Here is a 16,754-nt window from a genome sequence, read left to right as displayed (position 1 = left end):
GTTGGTTTATTGGGTTTTTTTTCTACTCCAGTTTTTTTTTTTTAAGATCCATTCTAAAGAACAAGAATTTTCAGTTGATTTCTAGAGATAAATTTTGGGTGTCATCTATGGTCCGATGACTAGAAGACCTTGCTATCTTCATGGCACCTGGTGATTGTCCCCACATAATATGAGTGCCAAATAATAGCTGTCTCCATAAGCAAATTAACAAGAACTATTTCCAAGTGCTTTGTTGGCCAATGCAGAAGCCCTTCTAAGATGGTCACTACACATGAAGGACAGTGCGTGCCAGGGCTTTGGTAAATAACTACCATCAAACATTATTAGAAAATGACCAAGATTATTCGCCTTCAACTATGCGTCATCAATACCGGCCTAATTTGGTCACAGAGATACAACACTTAGTATTCCAGGGCACAAACCTCTGCAGCCAATGGTCCCAATATCATCATTCCATTTATTCTTTGAAATACAGCCTGGAATCAAGCATTTTCTGGATTAATATCACAATTCTACACGTTTCAATTAAGTTAAACGTAAGGGGGACGTGGAGGACATGGCCATTAGAAAGCAATACTCCAGGTGTTCCAAGCTATCACCAAAAATATGTTCATGTGTGACGCAACACGCCTGCTCAAACATCTTTACAACCCTGAGTAAAATGGCCATCGTTGGGGTAACAATAACAGTGAAGGAAAACGTGGCTCCTCTTTCTTGTAGGTGGAGTACAAAGCGGACTACAACAGCTGGATGAAGGGCTGTGGCTGGGTGCCCTTCGGGTCCCTGGAGATGGAAAAGGCAAAGCGAGCCTCGGACATTCTGAACGAGGTATGGCCACTGGTGCGCTAGAGCGGGGCTGCCTCCCATTAGAGTGCAGTGCTGCCTATGGCCCTTTCTGGCCATTGCTGTTGAAGAAGATTCTTAAAGCACAAACAATCCAGAAACATATTCATGCCTCTATATAGCATCTAAACTATTCGTGTAAAACACTCAAATAGAGCTGAGCAACTTTATCCCCACGATGTGAATTTTACCTGGTTTAGACAAGACCAATGCAGTCTTGCACTTGCTGCCACCGGGATACTTTTTCTACTTTTGTTTTTATTTTAAGACAAAGTCTCACTCTGTAATCCAGACTGGTGTCGAATTTATTGTCGCCCAGGCTGGCCTTGAACATGTGGTGGTGATCCTGCCTCAGCCTCTGGGTATGGGGATTCCAGGCATGAACCCCACCTTAGAAATTAATTTTAAATGCTTCTAATGCATTTCCTCGAGAACCCCTGCCTACCTTCAACCCGAAGCCGTTGCTGAGCCGCTTCTGACCTCTGTAGTTTTACCTTTTATGAAAGTTTCTCTGAGGCTTCTTTTGTTTCTTTCGGTGCCTTTGCCTCTACCTAAAATTCATTCCTTTTCTTTATCTTTTAATTACATTGTCTTCCTCTGCAAAGACACGTCACATGTTAATGGCCTCTTGACCGTTAGAGTTGTGTCTTGCTTCTACCCTGGAATACTTCTGAGTAATGTAGCTGTCAACAGTTCTTTGAAAATTGTGCCCTCGATTATGGTCTTGGCTCTCCAGTGGTTTACAGACTGCCGTTCATGCTTAGAGAAAAGGTGGTGCTCCTCCTGAGCGTCTTACTATGGACACAGTGTCTGTCCCCTCTCCAGCAACAGCTGAAGACACTGTTGTCACGTGACTGCATCATCAGGGAAAGGGGAGGGTGTAAAGGACAGAGGTGCAAAGTGAAGCTTGTCACCGTGCTCAGGCCGAAGGTGTTCTCGCTTCTGTGAGCTTTTGTCCAGTTTGGCTGAAAACATTTTTGCCTTCTCAGAGGTCGTTCAGGAAGTGTCTTCCGATGCTGGTAGTTTTCAGAAGTGTGCAGTTGAAAAAGCGGTGTTAAAATATATGGAAAAGTTGAAATATACAGTATGCCCCAAGGATGGCGCCTGGGCAGATCGGCAGAGAAGACAGGCATAGGAGTGACATTTGTCAGCTCCCTCACTGGGCCACCTTCCCAAAGGCCCTCTTTCTTTCTTCTCCAGCACATCAGTGTCCCATACATAAGAAGCTGCAATATGGCTGCAAAGCAGACATGTTCTCTGCCTAATTATTCATTAGCTGTTGCTAAGTGATCCCTTACCAGAAAACTCCTTTGTTCCAGTTGCTGATGAAGTTGTTAGGGTTGTGTAAAGTCACTCTTTACTAGTATTTACACTAGTATTTAAAGGGGGAGAAACAACAAGAGTGTCAGGAATTCAGGATCATCCTTGGGTTTTCACTGAGATTGAAGCCAACCCTATTAAGACCTTGTTTATAAAACAACAACAACAACAAAAGACAGCCCAAATAGTCTTGCTTGCATTTCTGCTAAGGCCTCTGAGACCTCTGTGGTGTTTCTGGCTCAACATAAGAGAAAGCCCCTCTTTCACACCATAAGCAAGGCATCTGAGGAGTGCTAGCATGCTTCCGGGGAGCTGTGCCTCCCTGCTCCACACGCTGCCCATGATGACACCAATTTAAGACCTTTCAGTTCTATATCGTGTAGGTATTCATTCCTCACCCAAGGCAATCGGGACTCCAGTACTTTAAAACTGAGAAAACCCCTCTGTGTCTTTCCAAAGCCAATCTCCAGGATTCTTAGTACAGGGCCTGTAGTAAAGATTCGCTTTTAATTTCTTTTTTCCCTTTTGATCATCCTAGAAAAAATACCGCCAGCATCCAGATACGCTCAAATTCACCTCGATTGAAGATGCTCCTATTACAGTGCAGTCTAAAATTAACCAGGCCCAGAGGAGCGATGTAAGTGTCCAGCCTGTGTGTGGCTTTCTGTTGACTAGCGTGAAGGCACCTGCCTTCTGCACGTGTCCATCCTGTGTGGGCTTTCGTGACTGTTCACACGCATGAAGGAACCTGTCCTTGAGTGCGCTGGTCACCTGGAGCTGCTTAATCATCGGGAAAGCCTCTTGGGGCCAGCTATAAATTCCTGCTGTCCAATGGCACCATGCCTCCTAATCATATCCTTAGAGTACTGCATGTACTATACCAGCTGTCCTGTACTGCTAAAGGAAGGCTCTCTGAGGGATCAGTGAGAGGGTCTTCTTTTAATGACCGTTGTAAGGAATCTCTAGGAAGACCAGAAAGAATTAATATAGGTGCTGGGCCACGTGGAGATAATATCTTAAGTCGGGGCTAAGAAAAAATATATATAATCAAAACCACCCGTGAGTCCCTTTAGACTCCCACGAACTCTAAAATAGATTACTGCTGTATTCTGACTGCTAGTCTGCTCTGGCTCAAAGCAGTGGCTGCAGGTTAGCATTTCCACCAGCTCACGTCCCTGGGTTGAGGTCCTCCAGGCACCTGGTGCCTAGAGCCCGAGATTCCTAGCCAGTGCTCAGAAATCTTGTCCCACCGTGTGCATGCAATGAGACAGGCCTCCGTGCCGCTGCATCAGGGTCCTAGAATGTACATAGATTTTTGCCGATGCATGATGGGACAGAACCAGGAGTGTCTTTCTTAGCATCACCTTGCGACAGACACGCCACTCTGAAAGTGCCCTCCAGTGCCGTTAGCTGTCTCTCACACTAGGTTTCCATGTGGTTTCTCCTCTCCTAGATCGCTTACAAAGCCAAAGGGGAGGAGATGCTGCATAAATACAGCCTGCCCGCGGACCTGCCGCAGTTCATCCAGGCTAAAGTGAACGCCTACAACGTCAGTGAGGTGCGTGTGCGTCTGGCGCTGCCCTGCGCGCTCGGCCTTGACTCACGTGGCTCCGCGGTCCTGCTCAAGGGGTGTTTCTCTTGCAGAGCTTGTACAAAGCCGACCTGAAAGACTTAAGCAAGAAAGGATATGACCTGAGAATCGACGCGATTCCCATCAAAGCTGCCAAAGCTGCCCGGCAGGCTGCGAGCGACGTAAGTCCAGCCATGGTCACCTGTATCACATGGGACCTGATAGGGTACCCAGAAGTCAGCACGTATGGTGGCCCTGACTGGAAATGATTCCGTACAGAAAGAACCCTAAACAGACCTTAGTATTCTCGGAGGTTGGAGCTGGTATAACTTGTGAGTTATACCACAACTGGTCCACTTGTGAGTTACCAAGAAGACTTCAAATCACTGTAAAGATTTCTGCATAAATCTCCATTACTTTAATAAGAAACCAAGGAGAAATTCAAGTTGTAATTGCTTCTAGATGGAATAATTTTATCTCTAATCTTTATTAATTTATGTGATCTCCTCGTCCCCTCTCTTCCCCTTTTTATCCATTATTACATCTATTTCTCTGGGAAATTCAAGTGCAACTTCTGATTGAGATGAAGTTTTCATTACACTGCTGTAATTACAATATAGCTTTAAAAGAAAAAGAAAGAATAAACCCAGATGTCCTTGTTCTGAAAAGCCCTCCCTCCTGGAAGGTCTCTCTGACCTTTCTTGTGGTGGATCCTCCGGCCACCCCATGCCCCACACCTTCCTGTGCTCTTACCTTTCCCGGGATCCTCTGCAGGTCTCCCCAAGAATCCCCAGACCCCCTCTATCTATAATCCAAAGCCAAATGCTGTTCACCATGACTGGCTCTGTGTTTCCTTTGCAATAATCAAGGACTCTTAAAATGTCTTTAAGTTAAAGGTTGTCAAATCCTCAGCTGCTCCAGGGCCCTGGCAGCAGAGTGTAATTGGTAAAGAATGGAAAATGCTTCTTTTTCCTTTTCATGATGTTTGCTTATGTCTTTGAAGGAAGAAAGAGCGTGGAGAATTCATATGAGATATGAATCATAATTCATATCAGTGACAAAGTAGATCCCAATCTCTTTTGGGTGGCAGAAGTAGATATAGAAATTCAAGGCTCCTAAGTGATGTTTTATTTTACCATATTACATAGGAAGTTGATGCTTTTTGTTCTCAGATTTCATATCCATAGATACCTAACTGTGGGCTGAAAAAACTTTTAAAATTACATCTGTACTAAACGCTTAAAGACTTTTTCCTTATCATTATCTTCAAAATGACACAAAACCATTTACATAGCAGTTACAATTTACTAGACATTGTAAGTAGTCTAGAGAAGTTTTGAAGTGTATGCAGAGAGTGTGCAAAGGTTATGTGTAAGTACCATGGCTCACTCATATAAGGGACTTCACTTTCGGCACAAAGTGGGGATCCTGGAACTAATCCCCTTGTGATAGGCATATAGAAATGTCTAGGAAAGTCAAAACTTGCAAATTATGACCTCACTGTTCAGTATCTTCAAAGACACATTTCCAAATATGCCCACCTTCACGCCCAATAGGTCCATTACAAAAAAGATTACGAGAAGGCTAAAGGGAAAATGGTTGGATTCCAAAGTCTCCAAGATGATCCCAAACTGGTTCACTACATGAACGTGGCCAAGATACAGTCAGACCGGGAGTATAAAAAAGACTACGAAAAGACAAAGACCAAGTACAACACCCCTCACGATATGTTCGATGTCGTGGCGGCTAAGAAGGCACAGGACGTAATCAGCAACACGAACTACAAGCATTCTCTGCACCACTACACCTACCTGCCGGATGCCATGGACCTGGAGCTGTCCAAGAACATGATGCATATCCAGAGTGACGTAAGTGCCGTGCTCCCCAGGCCTTCCCCTCGGCTCCCAGAATGGGCCCGGCTCTCACTCCTCCTCCCTGTCGCTGCAGAATGCGTACAAGGAAGACTATAACAACTGGATGAAGGGCATCGGCTGGATACCGATTGGCAGCCTCGACCAGGAAAAGGTGAAAAAGGCAGGTGATGCCCTGAGTGAGAAGAAATACAGGCAGCATCCGGACACGCTCAAGTTCACCAGCATCGTGGACTCCCCAGTGATGGTGCAAGCCAAGCAGAACACGCAGCAAGTCAGTGATGTGAGTACAGAAGAAGATGGTTTGTGTGTTTGTGTAAGGGGGTACTCTTTAAGGGGTGAGTGCCTACTTGCTGTGCTTACTCTTATGCCAATGCCTTCATTGCTGATTTAGCATTCTGTGCATTCAATGTTAAAACGCTGGGGGCTGGAGAGGTAGCTCAGTGTTGAAGAGCACTGACTGCTCTTGCAGGAGACCCCGGTTTGGTTCCCGGCACCCACATGGTGGCTCACAACTCTCCATAACTCCAGTGCCTGCTTCTGACTCCGACAAGTACCGTGCATGTGGTACACAAACATACATGCAAACAAAACACTTAACACACGTAAAAAAAATAAATTTTTAATTGTTAAATAAATAAAAAAGAAAATTAAAAATTTAGCTTAGGCATTTTTTGTATTCCCCAGGCACTAGCATTTTAAAACTGTCCTCTGCAAAGTTGTCATTTTCCACTGCCATTAAAAGACTGTCTTACTAGATACATTTAAAAATATTCTATTTACTGTCCATACATGGATATATGGTGTTTAGAACCAGCCTACACCTCCCAATCCCTTCCCTCCAGTTTCTCCCCATTGCCCCTTATTGGCTACCTTTGACTGGTACAAAAAGTTTTATTCCAGGACAGGTGTGGTGGCACACACCTTCCATCCCAGAACTTGAGGGTCTAAAGAGTTAGGCCAGCCTAGGTCACATAGCAAGATCCACACAGGAAAGAGGAGACCAAAGGGAGGGGAAACAGTGGGAGGGAGCTTGACAAAGAGCCACTCCTTCCAGTGGGCAGCTAAGGGCTTCTCCTTTCAGCCTGGTGTGGAAGGCGTTTTATCCCTGTGTCTGTGTGTTGCAGATCTTATACAAAGCGAAAGGAGAAGACGTGAAGCACAAGTACACTTTGAATCCCGACCTCCCACAGTTCCTCCAGGCCAAGTGCAATGCTTACAACATCAGTGATGTGAGTAGCAGGGGTGACGGGGTGAAGACCTGATGTGGCAATAGATAGATCTGTGCAGTGGAGAAGCATCTGGGTGGTTATTCAAGTCACTTCCCCCTCTTGGTCCCCAGCAGAGCACGTCTCGGGATGGTGGCCTCTTGACTCAAGTTGGCTCTTGGTATGGAAGGCCCTCTTCATGGGGTGTAGCACTTTTCCTTATACAGAGCACATTGCATGTTTCCCTAAAACTTCTGCTTTGTTTTCCAGTTGGCACATGGGAGAGGGATTATAGTCCTCCAGGAGAAAAATGAAAATTAACGAAATTCTAATTCAGTGATTTCATTTTTTTTTTTACAATAGCCTTAAATTTTGTAAAGAAGGCTGCCTGGTGTCCTCTTTGGCCATCCTTCTTAGCTTCATCTTCTCTCAATGGCCCTCATGGACCAGACTTCCTACAGCCTTTACTATTCCTCCTTCATCGACTCTGGTTTTTCATCCCTCTTCTTTATCTGCCAAGGCCAGACTTAGGTGAACCATTAGCAAGACACCCATGATTTCATGCTAGACATATGACCCTTTGCTGATGTAACTTCATAGCAGGGTACATGCAATGGGGGATCTAATTCCTTAGCTCACACACACAAGAGACCTAAAGAAGACAGTGGTTGAGGGGTTCCTGAGAGGATGGATAAACAGTGCGCTGACCCCCTATTTCTTTTCTACCCCAGGTCTGTTACAAACGGGACTGGCATGATTTAATAGCCAAAGGCAACAATGTGCTGGCTGATGCCATTCCCATCACGGCGGCCAAGTCCTCGAGAAACATCGCCAGTGACGTGAGTACAGATTCAAGTGGAAAGTAATCGGATACATGCTTGCTTGGGTGTACATATAAATGACTGATGTCCAAGCTCTCCTCGAAATGGTGTTTGAAAAGCCTGCTACCATTTCAACATTGTTGAGATTTGTTTTTTTCAGATGACTCCACTTAGCAATGCAATTAGTCTGACAGTGGCTTTCTCCCCACAACTCATGATGAAAATTCCCTTTGCTGACACATTTCCTTGACAGTTTTCAGTGAGCGCATGAAATGAATGACAGAAACATGTTAAATCGGATGACTGCCTGCATTACAATTGCATTAAAAAGAAGGGAGGATGTTGCATATCAACAGACATTCCCTAAGCCAAGTAGGACCCCTGCCTCTTTTAGGATATGATGGTGATCATTTCAGTCAGTTGGTGCCATTTCATCTGTCTTAGGGTTTTTATTGCTGTGAAGAGACACCGAGACCACAGCAAATCTTGTAAAGAAAGCATTTAATTGGGGTGGGCTTGCTTACAGTTTTAGAGGTTCAGTTCATTATCATCATGACGGGGAGCATGGTGGTGTGCAGGCAGACACGGTGCTGGAGCTGAGAGTCCTACATCTTGCAGGGAGCAGGAACTCAACTGACGGTCACACTGAGGGAAGCTTGAGCAAAAGAGACCTCAAAGCCTGCCCCCCACAGTGACACACTTCCTCCAACAAGGTCACACCTCCTAATAGTGCCACTCTCTTTGGGAACCGTTTTCTTTCAAACCACCACAATCTATGGTAATATGCACACGTGCACATGCACACACACATACACACACACACATACACACACACACACACACTTCTCATCTTTAAAAAAGCACATTTTTAGTCATTCACTTCTTGCAGAGATCACTATCATGCTCTATTCCCAGGGCTACAATCTTGACTTGAAAAACTGACCGTGCCTACAATCCACACAGAAGAGAAGGGTATAAAGTCACTACAGCTTCTCTGGCCGGGATGGACTAAAAATGCCTCCCTCCAAACTTGGCAGGCAGTACACGTGACTCTGAAATGCACTCCTGATTTAAATTAAAAGTGAAAGTCTGGAGTGTGATCCTGTCCCTTCCCCCCACTAGAGCCTTCTCTATTATATCAAGTCATTCCTTGGTAACCCTCTCACCTCCTAAGTCCTCACTTAGGAATTCCTCTTTACACTACCCGTGCTCAGGGTTTGCAGGGTTTGGTAGATTTGATTTCTCTTGAATAAATATCGAGGGTCTGAGCTATTACCGTGCAGTTCAATCTGCATCTCAATGGTGCCCCTCAACCCCACCACCACCACCCCACCCCCTGCACTGAAAGACCTTGAGCAGATTTGCTCTGGGTTAGGCTTTTATTGATGAGAAACCCCAGCAGCAGTTCCCGGCTCTGCTGGAGCACCTTCCTTTGTGATTCCTTCAGTCCCGAGCTTACAGAGGGTGTAGCCGATAGAGGGAGGAGCTGAAGGTCCAACTGCTTACATTGCTGATAGTCACATCCATGAACAGAAATCCCAAACTGGATTAGAAAAGGCTACATCCCTATGGAGCTAAAAGACAATAGTCTTATGTTTGGAAGGTGGTGTGTTCGTATTCTGGTAGATTTTAAAAAATAATTCTTTATACAAATCATCTGTAGGAGTCAAGCAAAGGGGGTGGAAATTTAAATTGATCGATCATGGGATTGCCTTGAAGTCCCAGCAGAGTTTAAACAGGTTTTGTTATGATTTTTCTGGATGAGATGAAGTGTGTGTTTCATGAACACTCATCCAGAAAGTCATAATGTTCTGTTTACCTTTGTGTGTGGAAAAACGTTTTTGTACCACATGGCACTTGGCTAACCAAGTTCTGTCTCCACAGTATAAATACAAGGAAGCGTACGAGAAGTCAAAAGGCAAACACGTTGGTTTCAGAAGCCTGCAGGATGACCCCAAGTTGGTCCATTATATGAACGTGGCAAAGTTGCAGTCAGACCGAGAATACAAGAAAAACTACGAGAACACCAAAACCAGTTACCATACCCCTGGGGATATGGTCAGCATCACTGCTGCAAAGATGGCTCAGGACGTGGCCACCAATGTCAACTACAAGCAACCTTTGCACCACTACACATATCTGCCTGATGCCCTGAGTCTCGAGCACACAAGGAACGCTAACCAAATCCAGAGCGATGTAAGTATACATTACCTAACAGACCCGAAGACATTGATCATTTCAGTTCATTTTATTTGGCTTAAAAACACAATAAGGTACTTGAAAAATACACATTAGAATAAGCGGCATTGGTTCAAAAACTTCCTAAGCTACATTTTTTTCCCCTGACTTTCTATATATAAGCATTGGCATTGTGTCTGTTGACATATGAATGAAGATAGGACCATGTTCTTCTAATGAGATGAGGCACTTTGCTTCTCAGTCAGAGGTACGCTCGTGGGCCCGCTTCAGTGGTAATCACTGAATGATGCAAAATTAAATTCCCAATGCTTTCGGAATTCAGGGTTTTTTTTTTCTTTTTTCTAAACTCAAGGTCACCCCATCATCCATGTAAATCCATGTCGTGAGTCATATCAAATGAACAAGGAAGGCTCTGCTTGCAGCATGATTCATAGAGAGCTGCCCAGGGAGCTGTTTAACATTCAGGGCATTTCTTTCTGCAGAGTTCTGTCCTCTGTCAGGGGAAGAAATGGTTGGTATTCCGTTATTGAGCAGGCTGTGACAAATCTCACTACCCAGCTAAGGTCAGAAATAACCTGGCTGGATAGGGTGGGGGAAACGCAGACTTGCGGAGTTTCCAGTGAAATTAAAAAGAAAACCCAATTTATGGTCAAAATCGACAAAACAAAACTCCAACAGCCGTGGAAATGCATGACCTAGATTCCCTTGTGTGTTGTATAATGCGCGCTCATGGCCGATCTGCTTCTTCTCATTCCCAGTTCCTGGTAAAAAGCCGAATGACAGCCGAGATGGAAGCGCAGGGGGAATAATTGCTTTCATTTCTTTTGTGTGGCATTGCAGCTCCCAGAAGCTTCCCTGACTATTCCCAAGGCTACCTTCTCACGTGAGCTTGTTCTTTCCGCAGAATGTGTACAAAGATGAGTATAACAGCTTCTTCAAGGGCATTGGGTGGATCCCCATTGGCTCCCTGGAGGTGGAGAAGGCCAAGAAGGCAGGCGAGGCCCTAAATGAGAGGAAGTACCGACAACACCCGGACACCATCAAGTTCACAAGCGTGCCTGACTCCATGGGCATGGTGTTGGCTCAGCAGAACACCAAGCAGCTAAGTGATGTAAGAGGTCCCCCTTTAAAGGTTTAGTCCCTGAGTAAACCCCACAACCAAGCCACTCCCCCCATGCTCCTTCTCTCAGCGTAGGAGGATGCATCTATGTCAACACAGACACTGTTTTCAGAGGTGAAGGCACAGATTCTACTTTGGAAACAATGTTGAACTTGAAGGTGGGGGGAGAAACAGGGTCTTTCCAGCTTTGCTGTATTTTCCCAACACAGAACGTCTGTGCTATTCGTATGATCTGCTCATTGTACATAGGAGAGGACATGAGTGTTCCTATTAACATTGTCAACTTGGTCTGAATTGTAAAAGCGGCCGGTTGCTCTGCAGTAGTTGTACCAGCTACGTGGAGAAATGGCTCAGTGTCCCAGTCCTCTTGTATAACAACTCGTTCTAGGAGGCGCTCTTCAAATGGGGCCTCTGGGGAAGAGAATGGTAGTTCATGCCTTGTCCTCGTTTCTGAGAGCAAGTGCCTTTTTTTTCCAGTGCCCAGTGTGTCACATCACCCCATACTTCCAGGGTTCACTCACGATGTCCTCAGAAAGAGAAACACATTTCAAGCAAAGCCTGTGTTTGTGTTAGCCTCAGAGGTTAGAAAGCAGGGGACATATTGACTTGCCTTGGACCTGTGGATCAATTGTGGGTCTCGTCCCTTGAGGGTGATCTCTGCTTTTCTGCTATTGCAGTGCTTAAGGATATGTTGTACTTTAATGCTCATGAGTGCCAGGGATTCCCTTGGCTGAGGACAGTATCATTCCCGGTTGTGTGGGAGCTAGCTAGGAAAATGGTACTCACTGTACTGTCTGCTCCATCTGAAGAAATCCCTGTAGACAGAGACTGTTCTTCTGTTTCCTGAACACCCAGACCCAAATAATCACATAGAAACTATATTAATTACAACACTACCTGTCCAATAGCTTAGGCACATTCCTAGCTAGCTCTTACATCTTAAATTAATCCATTTCTATTAATTCTGTGTATCATCACTAGTCTGTGACTTACAGGTAAGATTCTGGCATCCTTCTCCTTCAGCAGCTACATGGCATCTCTTTGACTCCTCCTACTCTCTCTCTATGTCTCTGTTTGGGTTTCCCACCTGGCTTTACTCTGCTAAGCCACTGGCCAAAACAGCTTTATTCATTATCCAATAAAAGCAACACATATACAGAAGGACATACCAAATCCCATCAGCACAAACCTAGATACTCCAGTCAGAAATGTGGTGGTAACTTTGGATTTAACTCCCTCCATACCCTCCCCACATCCTATACCTCTGACCTTTTTTTTCCACCTTAAACACAGAACCTACCACCCTACCTGGTGAGGTAAAGACACACATATACCTACTCCAGCTCCCTGACTCTGGTGTTGTAAGCATTTGTCTTGTGTTTGGGAAATACCAAGGACAACCTTTCCTTTAAAGGCGTGGCTACAGGATCAAGCTTGCACCGTGTCAGCTTATGACATTGTGTGCTTCTTTCTTTGCAGCTGAACTACAAGGTGGAGGGCGAGAAGCTGAAGCATAAGTACACAATGGACCCTGAGTTGTCTCAGTTTATCCAAGCCAAGGTCAATGCCATCAATATGAGTGACGTGAGTATCTAACCTGGTGCCGGTCTAACATCTCTTTATAGGGACGTCCCTTTCCCAATTCTGGGTAGCTCTTTTACTGAGCCATTCAAGGAGAACAAACCAAATGTAGACCATTTGAGCACTCAGAGGGAACCCCTATACAGACAACAGAGGACTAGGGGGTCACTATAAAATTTTACTTAATGTATATTCTTTTTAACTGTGAGCTGTGATTCACTAGTAGATGGTAAAACAGGTTCAGAAAATAATATTCCATTTAAAAACAAAACACAACACAAAGTCTGGCCAAGACTGGAAAGAGCAGGTTTATAGTCTGCTTTGTGAGGTTTTGTTTCAGCTCTTTTTTAAAGCTTCTGGAAGACTCGGTTCCCTCTGTGAGTGTTGGAATTTTTTAAAGAAACTAGTTATTAGGTAGTCTGGGCTTGTAATTGGTTACTATGTTTAAACCAGGATTTATGAAGACAGGAGTTATAGCATGTGCCTGTAATATTAGGAACTTAGGACACTGGTCCTTGACATTGAAGAGCACAATCAGGAGTTTGAGCCCAACTCAGGCAACATAGTGGGACCTCATCTCAAAAATAAAATAGAACAAAAATCAAATCAAATCAATAAATAAATCCAACATTTGGATTCTAATTTTAAAATAGAATTAAACCTAAAAAAAATATATTTATTTATTTTATTTATTTTTGGACAGGATCTCCTTATGTAACCCTCACTAGCCTAGAATTCCCTATGTAGACCAAGATGGCCTGGAAACTCATAAAGGTCTATCTGCCTCTGCCACCATGCCCAGCAAATGCTCATGTCTTACTGAGAGTGTAACTTTTTTTTTTTAAAGATAGCTTAGTTATTATTCTCAACATTAACATTTTAGGTACTCTTTTATCTTCTGAATGTGCAGGGTGTCTTTGGTAATCATCTCTATGATTTGGGGACACTTAAACTTTTATAGTACAGCATTCAAAGCATTTTAACAATGAAAGCTACAGGGTCGGTACTGTATCTTAATTTTAAATTTTTGATAACAACAAATTTCTCTAACTTTGAAATGCTTTATTATGAAAAGTTTGTCACAAATATGACGTCCCCAGAGGAGAGAATAAAATACAGAAATTTGTGAGACCATTTTGTTGCCCAACATTCATCCCTTCCGTTGCTCTGTCGCACAAGCAGACGTTTTGTCATTACTTGAGATTACACCACGTATTGCTTGATGGTTTTACATTGTTCTTGTTGAACTGGATTTTTGTTTTGTTTCGTTTTGCAAAACAGGGTCTCTCTGTATAATACAGGTAGGCCTCGAACCCATAATCCTCCATCCGACCTCCTCAGTGATAGGACCACTGGCCTCTATCTCCAGGCCCTGTTATAGTTTACAAAAAGAATGGAGCAGGCACACAGGTGATGAGCCAATCACTTAGCTGCAGGTTCTCTTCATAGAAGGGAATGTAGATGTCTGGTAAAAGATACATTGGTGTCCAGTTTCCGGTTGTCATTTAACCATGTCAAATGATAAACCCTTTCTTTCTCACAGGCTCATTACAAAGCAGACTGGAAGAAAACCCTTGCCAAGGGTTACGACTTGAGACCGGATGCCATTCCCATTGTTGCGGCCAAAAGTTCAAGGAACATTGCTAGTGATGTAAGGAAAGCCATGCATGTTTTATAATCTGCATATTGTGCTTGAAACCATGATCTATAGAGGGAAACACATGAGAAGATTACACTATAGAAAAATTTTGTTATTTCATGAGTGCCAAGGATATTTTCTCATTATTTCACTGAAAATATTTTTTAAAAACTTCACTAAAAATTTACAGATACATTTTCTTTTCAGTTGTGGAAAATTTGAAAGTCTTACTGTTTTCACTGTGAGCTTAAATTTTTTATTTAGATTTTGTCAAGAAAAAGTCTCAGTCTACCAAAGTATGACTAAGTAAAGTATCCAAACATTTTAAAAGAATATACTGTTTTAATTTCACAATTTATTTACATAAGAAATAAATCCAGTGAAACAAGAGAAAATGGAAAGCATTGTAGGCTAAATAACAATGTTTTAATTGTTTTTTAATTATATATCCTTGTTGACTTGATGTAATTATCATAATAGAGTAAGAATTCATTCATTTTAAGGTCAATACTTTAATTTGGAGTAGAGTTTTGCTGAAATGGAGTCATGATTCCATAAATACTCTTTAAAGATAGTGAAAGTTACTAATGGAAATGAGGTAGAAATATACAACTGCTTAATAAATAAACTTTTCAGGAAACTTTGGGCACAGTCAAAGAATCTACTAATGGACAATCTTGATATAAATTGCAAATTATTATATTATTTATTCTCAGAACAAATTTTGCAGTTATCCATTGAAATATTTTGCAAGTCATATATTAAAATACTAAAAATATCTTAGGTATTGTCAAATTCACACTGAACTTGGCTTTTGTATAGATTGTTAAATAAATTCAATTTCTGTCAAACTTCTTTCTGGCCCTCTCTTCCAAATAGTGCAAATACAAGGAGGCCTATGAGAAATCCAGAGGCAAGCAAATCGGTTTTCTCAGTCTTCAGGATGACCCTAAACTGGTTCACTACATGAATGTGGCCAAAATACAATCGGATCGTGAGTATAAGAAGGGCTACGAGGCCAGCAAGACCCGGTACCACACACCGCTGGACATGTTCAGTGTGACTGCAGCCAAGAAGTCTCAGGAAGTTGCGACCAACGCCAACTACAGACAACCCTACCACAACTACACCCTCCTGCCTGATGCCTTGAATGTGGAGCACTCCAAGAACGCCATGCAAATCCAGAGTGACGTATGTGCCAGTCAGAAGCGGGGGTGCTTAGTTTTCTGTTTCTGTGGGTGTAGGGGAAGAACCAGGGTCACCAGAGACATCTTCATCTTGCACCTGACCCAGAGAGTGAGGGCGTTTCATTCATGTAACTATATGTGACTCATCGTTATACACACATTGTGTGTATGTTAGACCACCTGTGATGTATTCTGCGAAAAATTAAGATACACTATAATCTTTCCAATGCAATTTTTAAAATTTCATCCTGTTTTGTTGCTGCTGTAGTTTGTTTTGTTTTGTTTGTTTTTAATTTAGTCTTATCTAATTGTTTTCAATTTAGTCCACTGTGTAGTCCAGGCTGATCTTGAACCCACAATCCCATCTTAGCCTTGCAAGTTCTAGGATTATAGATGTGTATCATCCTGCCTGGCTAAGAAAATTAGTTTTAAAACAAATTATTATGTCAGGATTTCCAGTTTAAAACCACCATGAATGCAATCACTTCCATAACCACTTTTTCCTAAAAGACTGTAATGAGTAAATGCTAGGCGTTCCCTTCTCTTTGTGATAATAAGTCTTGTAATCGAAGAAACCCGAGGTCTGCTTCTTTCTGAAATGAACTTTCTTTCTTCGTGATAAAGAATCTGTACAAATCTGACTTCACCAACTGGATGAAGGGTATCGGCTGGGTCCCAATAGACTCCTTGGAGGTGGAGAAGGCAAAGAAAGCTGGAGAGATTCTCAGCGAGAGGAAGTATCGCCAGCACCCTGAGAAGCTGAAGTTCACATACGCCATGGACACCATGGAGCAGGCACTTAACAAAAGCAACAAGTTGACCATGGATAAGGTGAGAACCCAGGGGCCAGCCTCAGCCTGGGAAGCCTGAAGGGCCCTTTGTGAGTCTTCAGCGCTTTTGACTCACATTTAAGGGGAAGGAATATGTAGTGTGTGTGCGTGCATGTGTGTGTGTGTGTATGTATGTATATGTATATATATGTGTATGTATGTATATATAAATACATGCACACACATTTTTAAAGAATCTTATGGATTTCAGCTTCTAGAGAGCTCTTCTCTACTGACACTTTGCCCAGACTCCACCTGACTGTAAAGCGGAGCAGCATGGCGCCCATCAGGAGCAGGGCTCTCTTGTCTAATGATCATTTTTCTCATCTTCAGGCTTAGCCTCATCCACCATGCCCTCCTCCTGCTCCCATTATTACATACCTGCTCCACTGTAGCGTCATGTGCTGACCTTCTCATTACAGAGGCTGTACACGGAAAAGTGGAACAAAGACAAGACCACCATTCACGTCATGCCTGATACTCCAGACATCTTGCTCTCCAGAGTGAACCAGATCACCATGAGTGATGTAAGTTTATCCTTTGCAAAGAAGCTGGAGGAGGATAC

General features: G+C 43.3%; 1 protein-coding gene across 6 annotated transcripts in view; it reads left to right on the top strand.

The window, feature by feature from the left end:
* Positions 1-16,754, top strand: part of Neb (nebulin) — a 182,921-nt gene that overhangs the window by 37,617 nt on the left and 128,550 nt on the right. For all 6 annotated transcript variants that reach the window (XM_087899946.1, XM_087899948.1, XM_087899947.1 and 3 more), the window contains 15 exons: positions 721-828; positions 2,702-2,800; positions 3,617-3,721; positions 3,808-3,915; positions 5,290-5,601; positions 5,681-5,887; positions 6,732-6,836; positions 7,544-7,651; positions 9,518-9,829; positions 10,737-10,943; positions 12,432-12,536; positions 14,077-14,184; positions 15,052-15,363; positions 15,984-16,190; positions 16,612-16,716. In XM_087899946.1, coding sequence (XP_087756072.1) covers positions 721-828; positions 2,702-2,800; positions 3,617-3,721; positions 3,808-3,915; positions 5,290-5,601; positions 5,681-5,887; positions 6,732-6,836; positions 7,544-7,651; positions 9,518-9,829; positions 10,737-10,943; positions 12,432-12,536; positions 14,077-14,184; positions 15,052-15,363; positions 15,984-16,190; positions 16,612-16,716 — 2,508 coding nt within the window. The remainder of the gene's footprint in view (positions 1-720; positions 829-2,701; positions 2,801-3,616; positions 3,722-3,807; positions 3,916-5,289; positions 5,602-5,680; positions 5,888-6,731; positions 6,837-7,543; positions 7,652-9,517; positions 9,830-10,736; positions 10,944-12,431; positions 12,537-14,076; positions 14,185-15,051; positions 15,364-15,983; positions 16,191-16,611; positions 16,717-16,754) is intronic.

This window comes from Myodes glareolus, chromosome 21 (genome assembly GCF_982192425.1).
Source record: "Myodes glareolus chromosome 21, mMyoGla1.1, whole genome shotgun sequence".
NCBI classification, from domain to species: Eukaryota; Metazoa; Chordata; class Mammalia; order Rodentia; family Cricetidae; genus Myodes; species Myodes glareolus.
The sequence above is the reverse complement of the archived record's forward strand: the minus strand, read 5'-3'. Positions and strand labels throughout refer to the sequence as shown.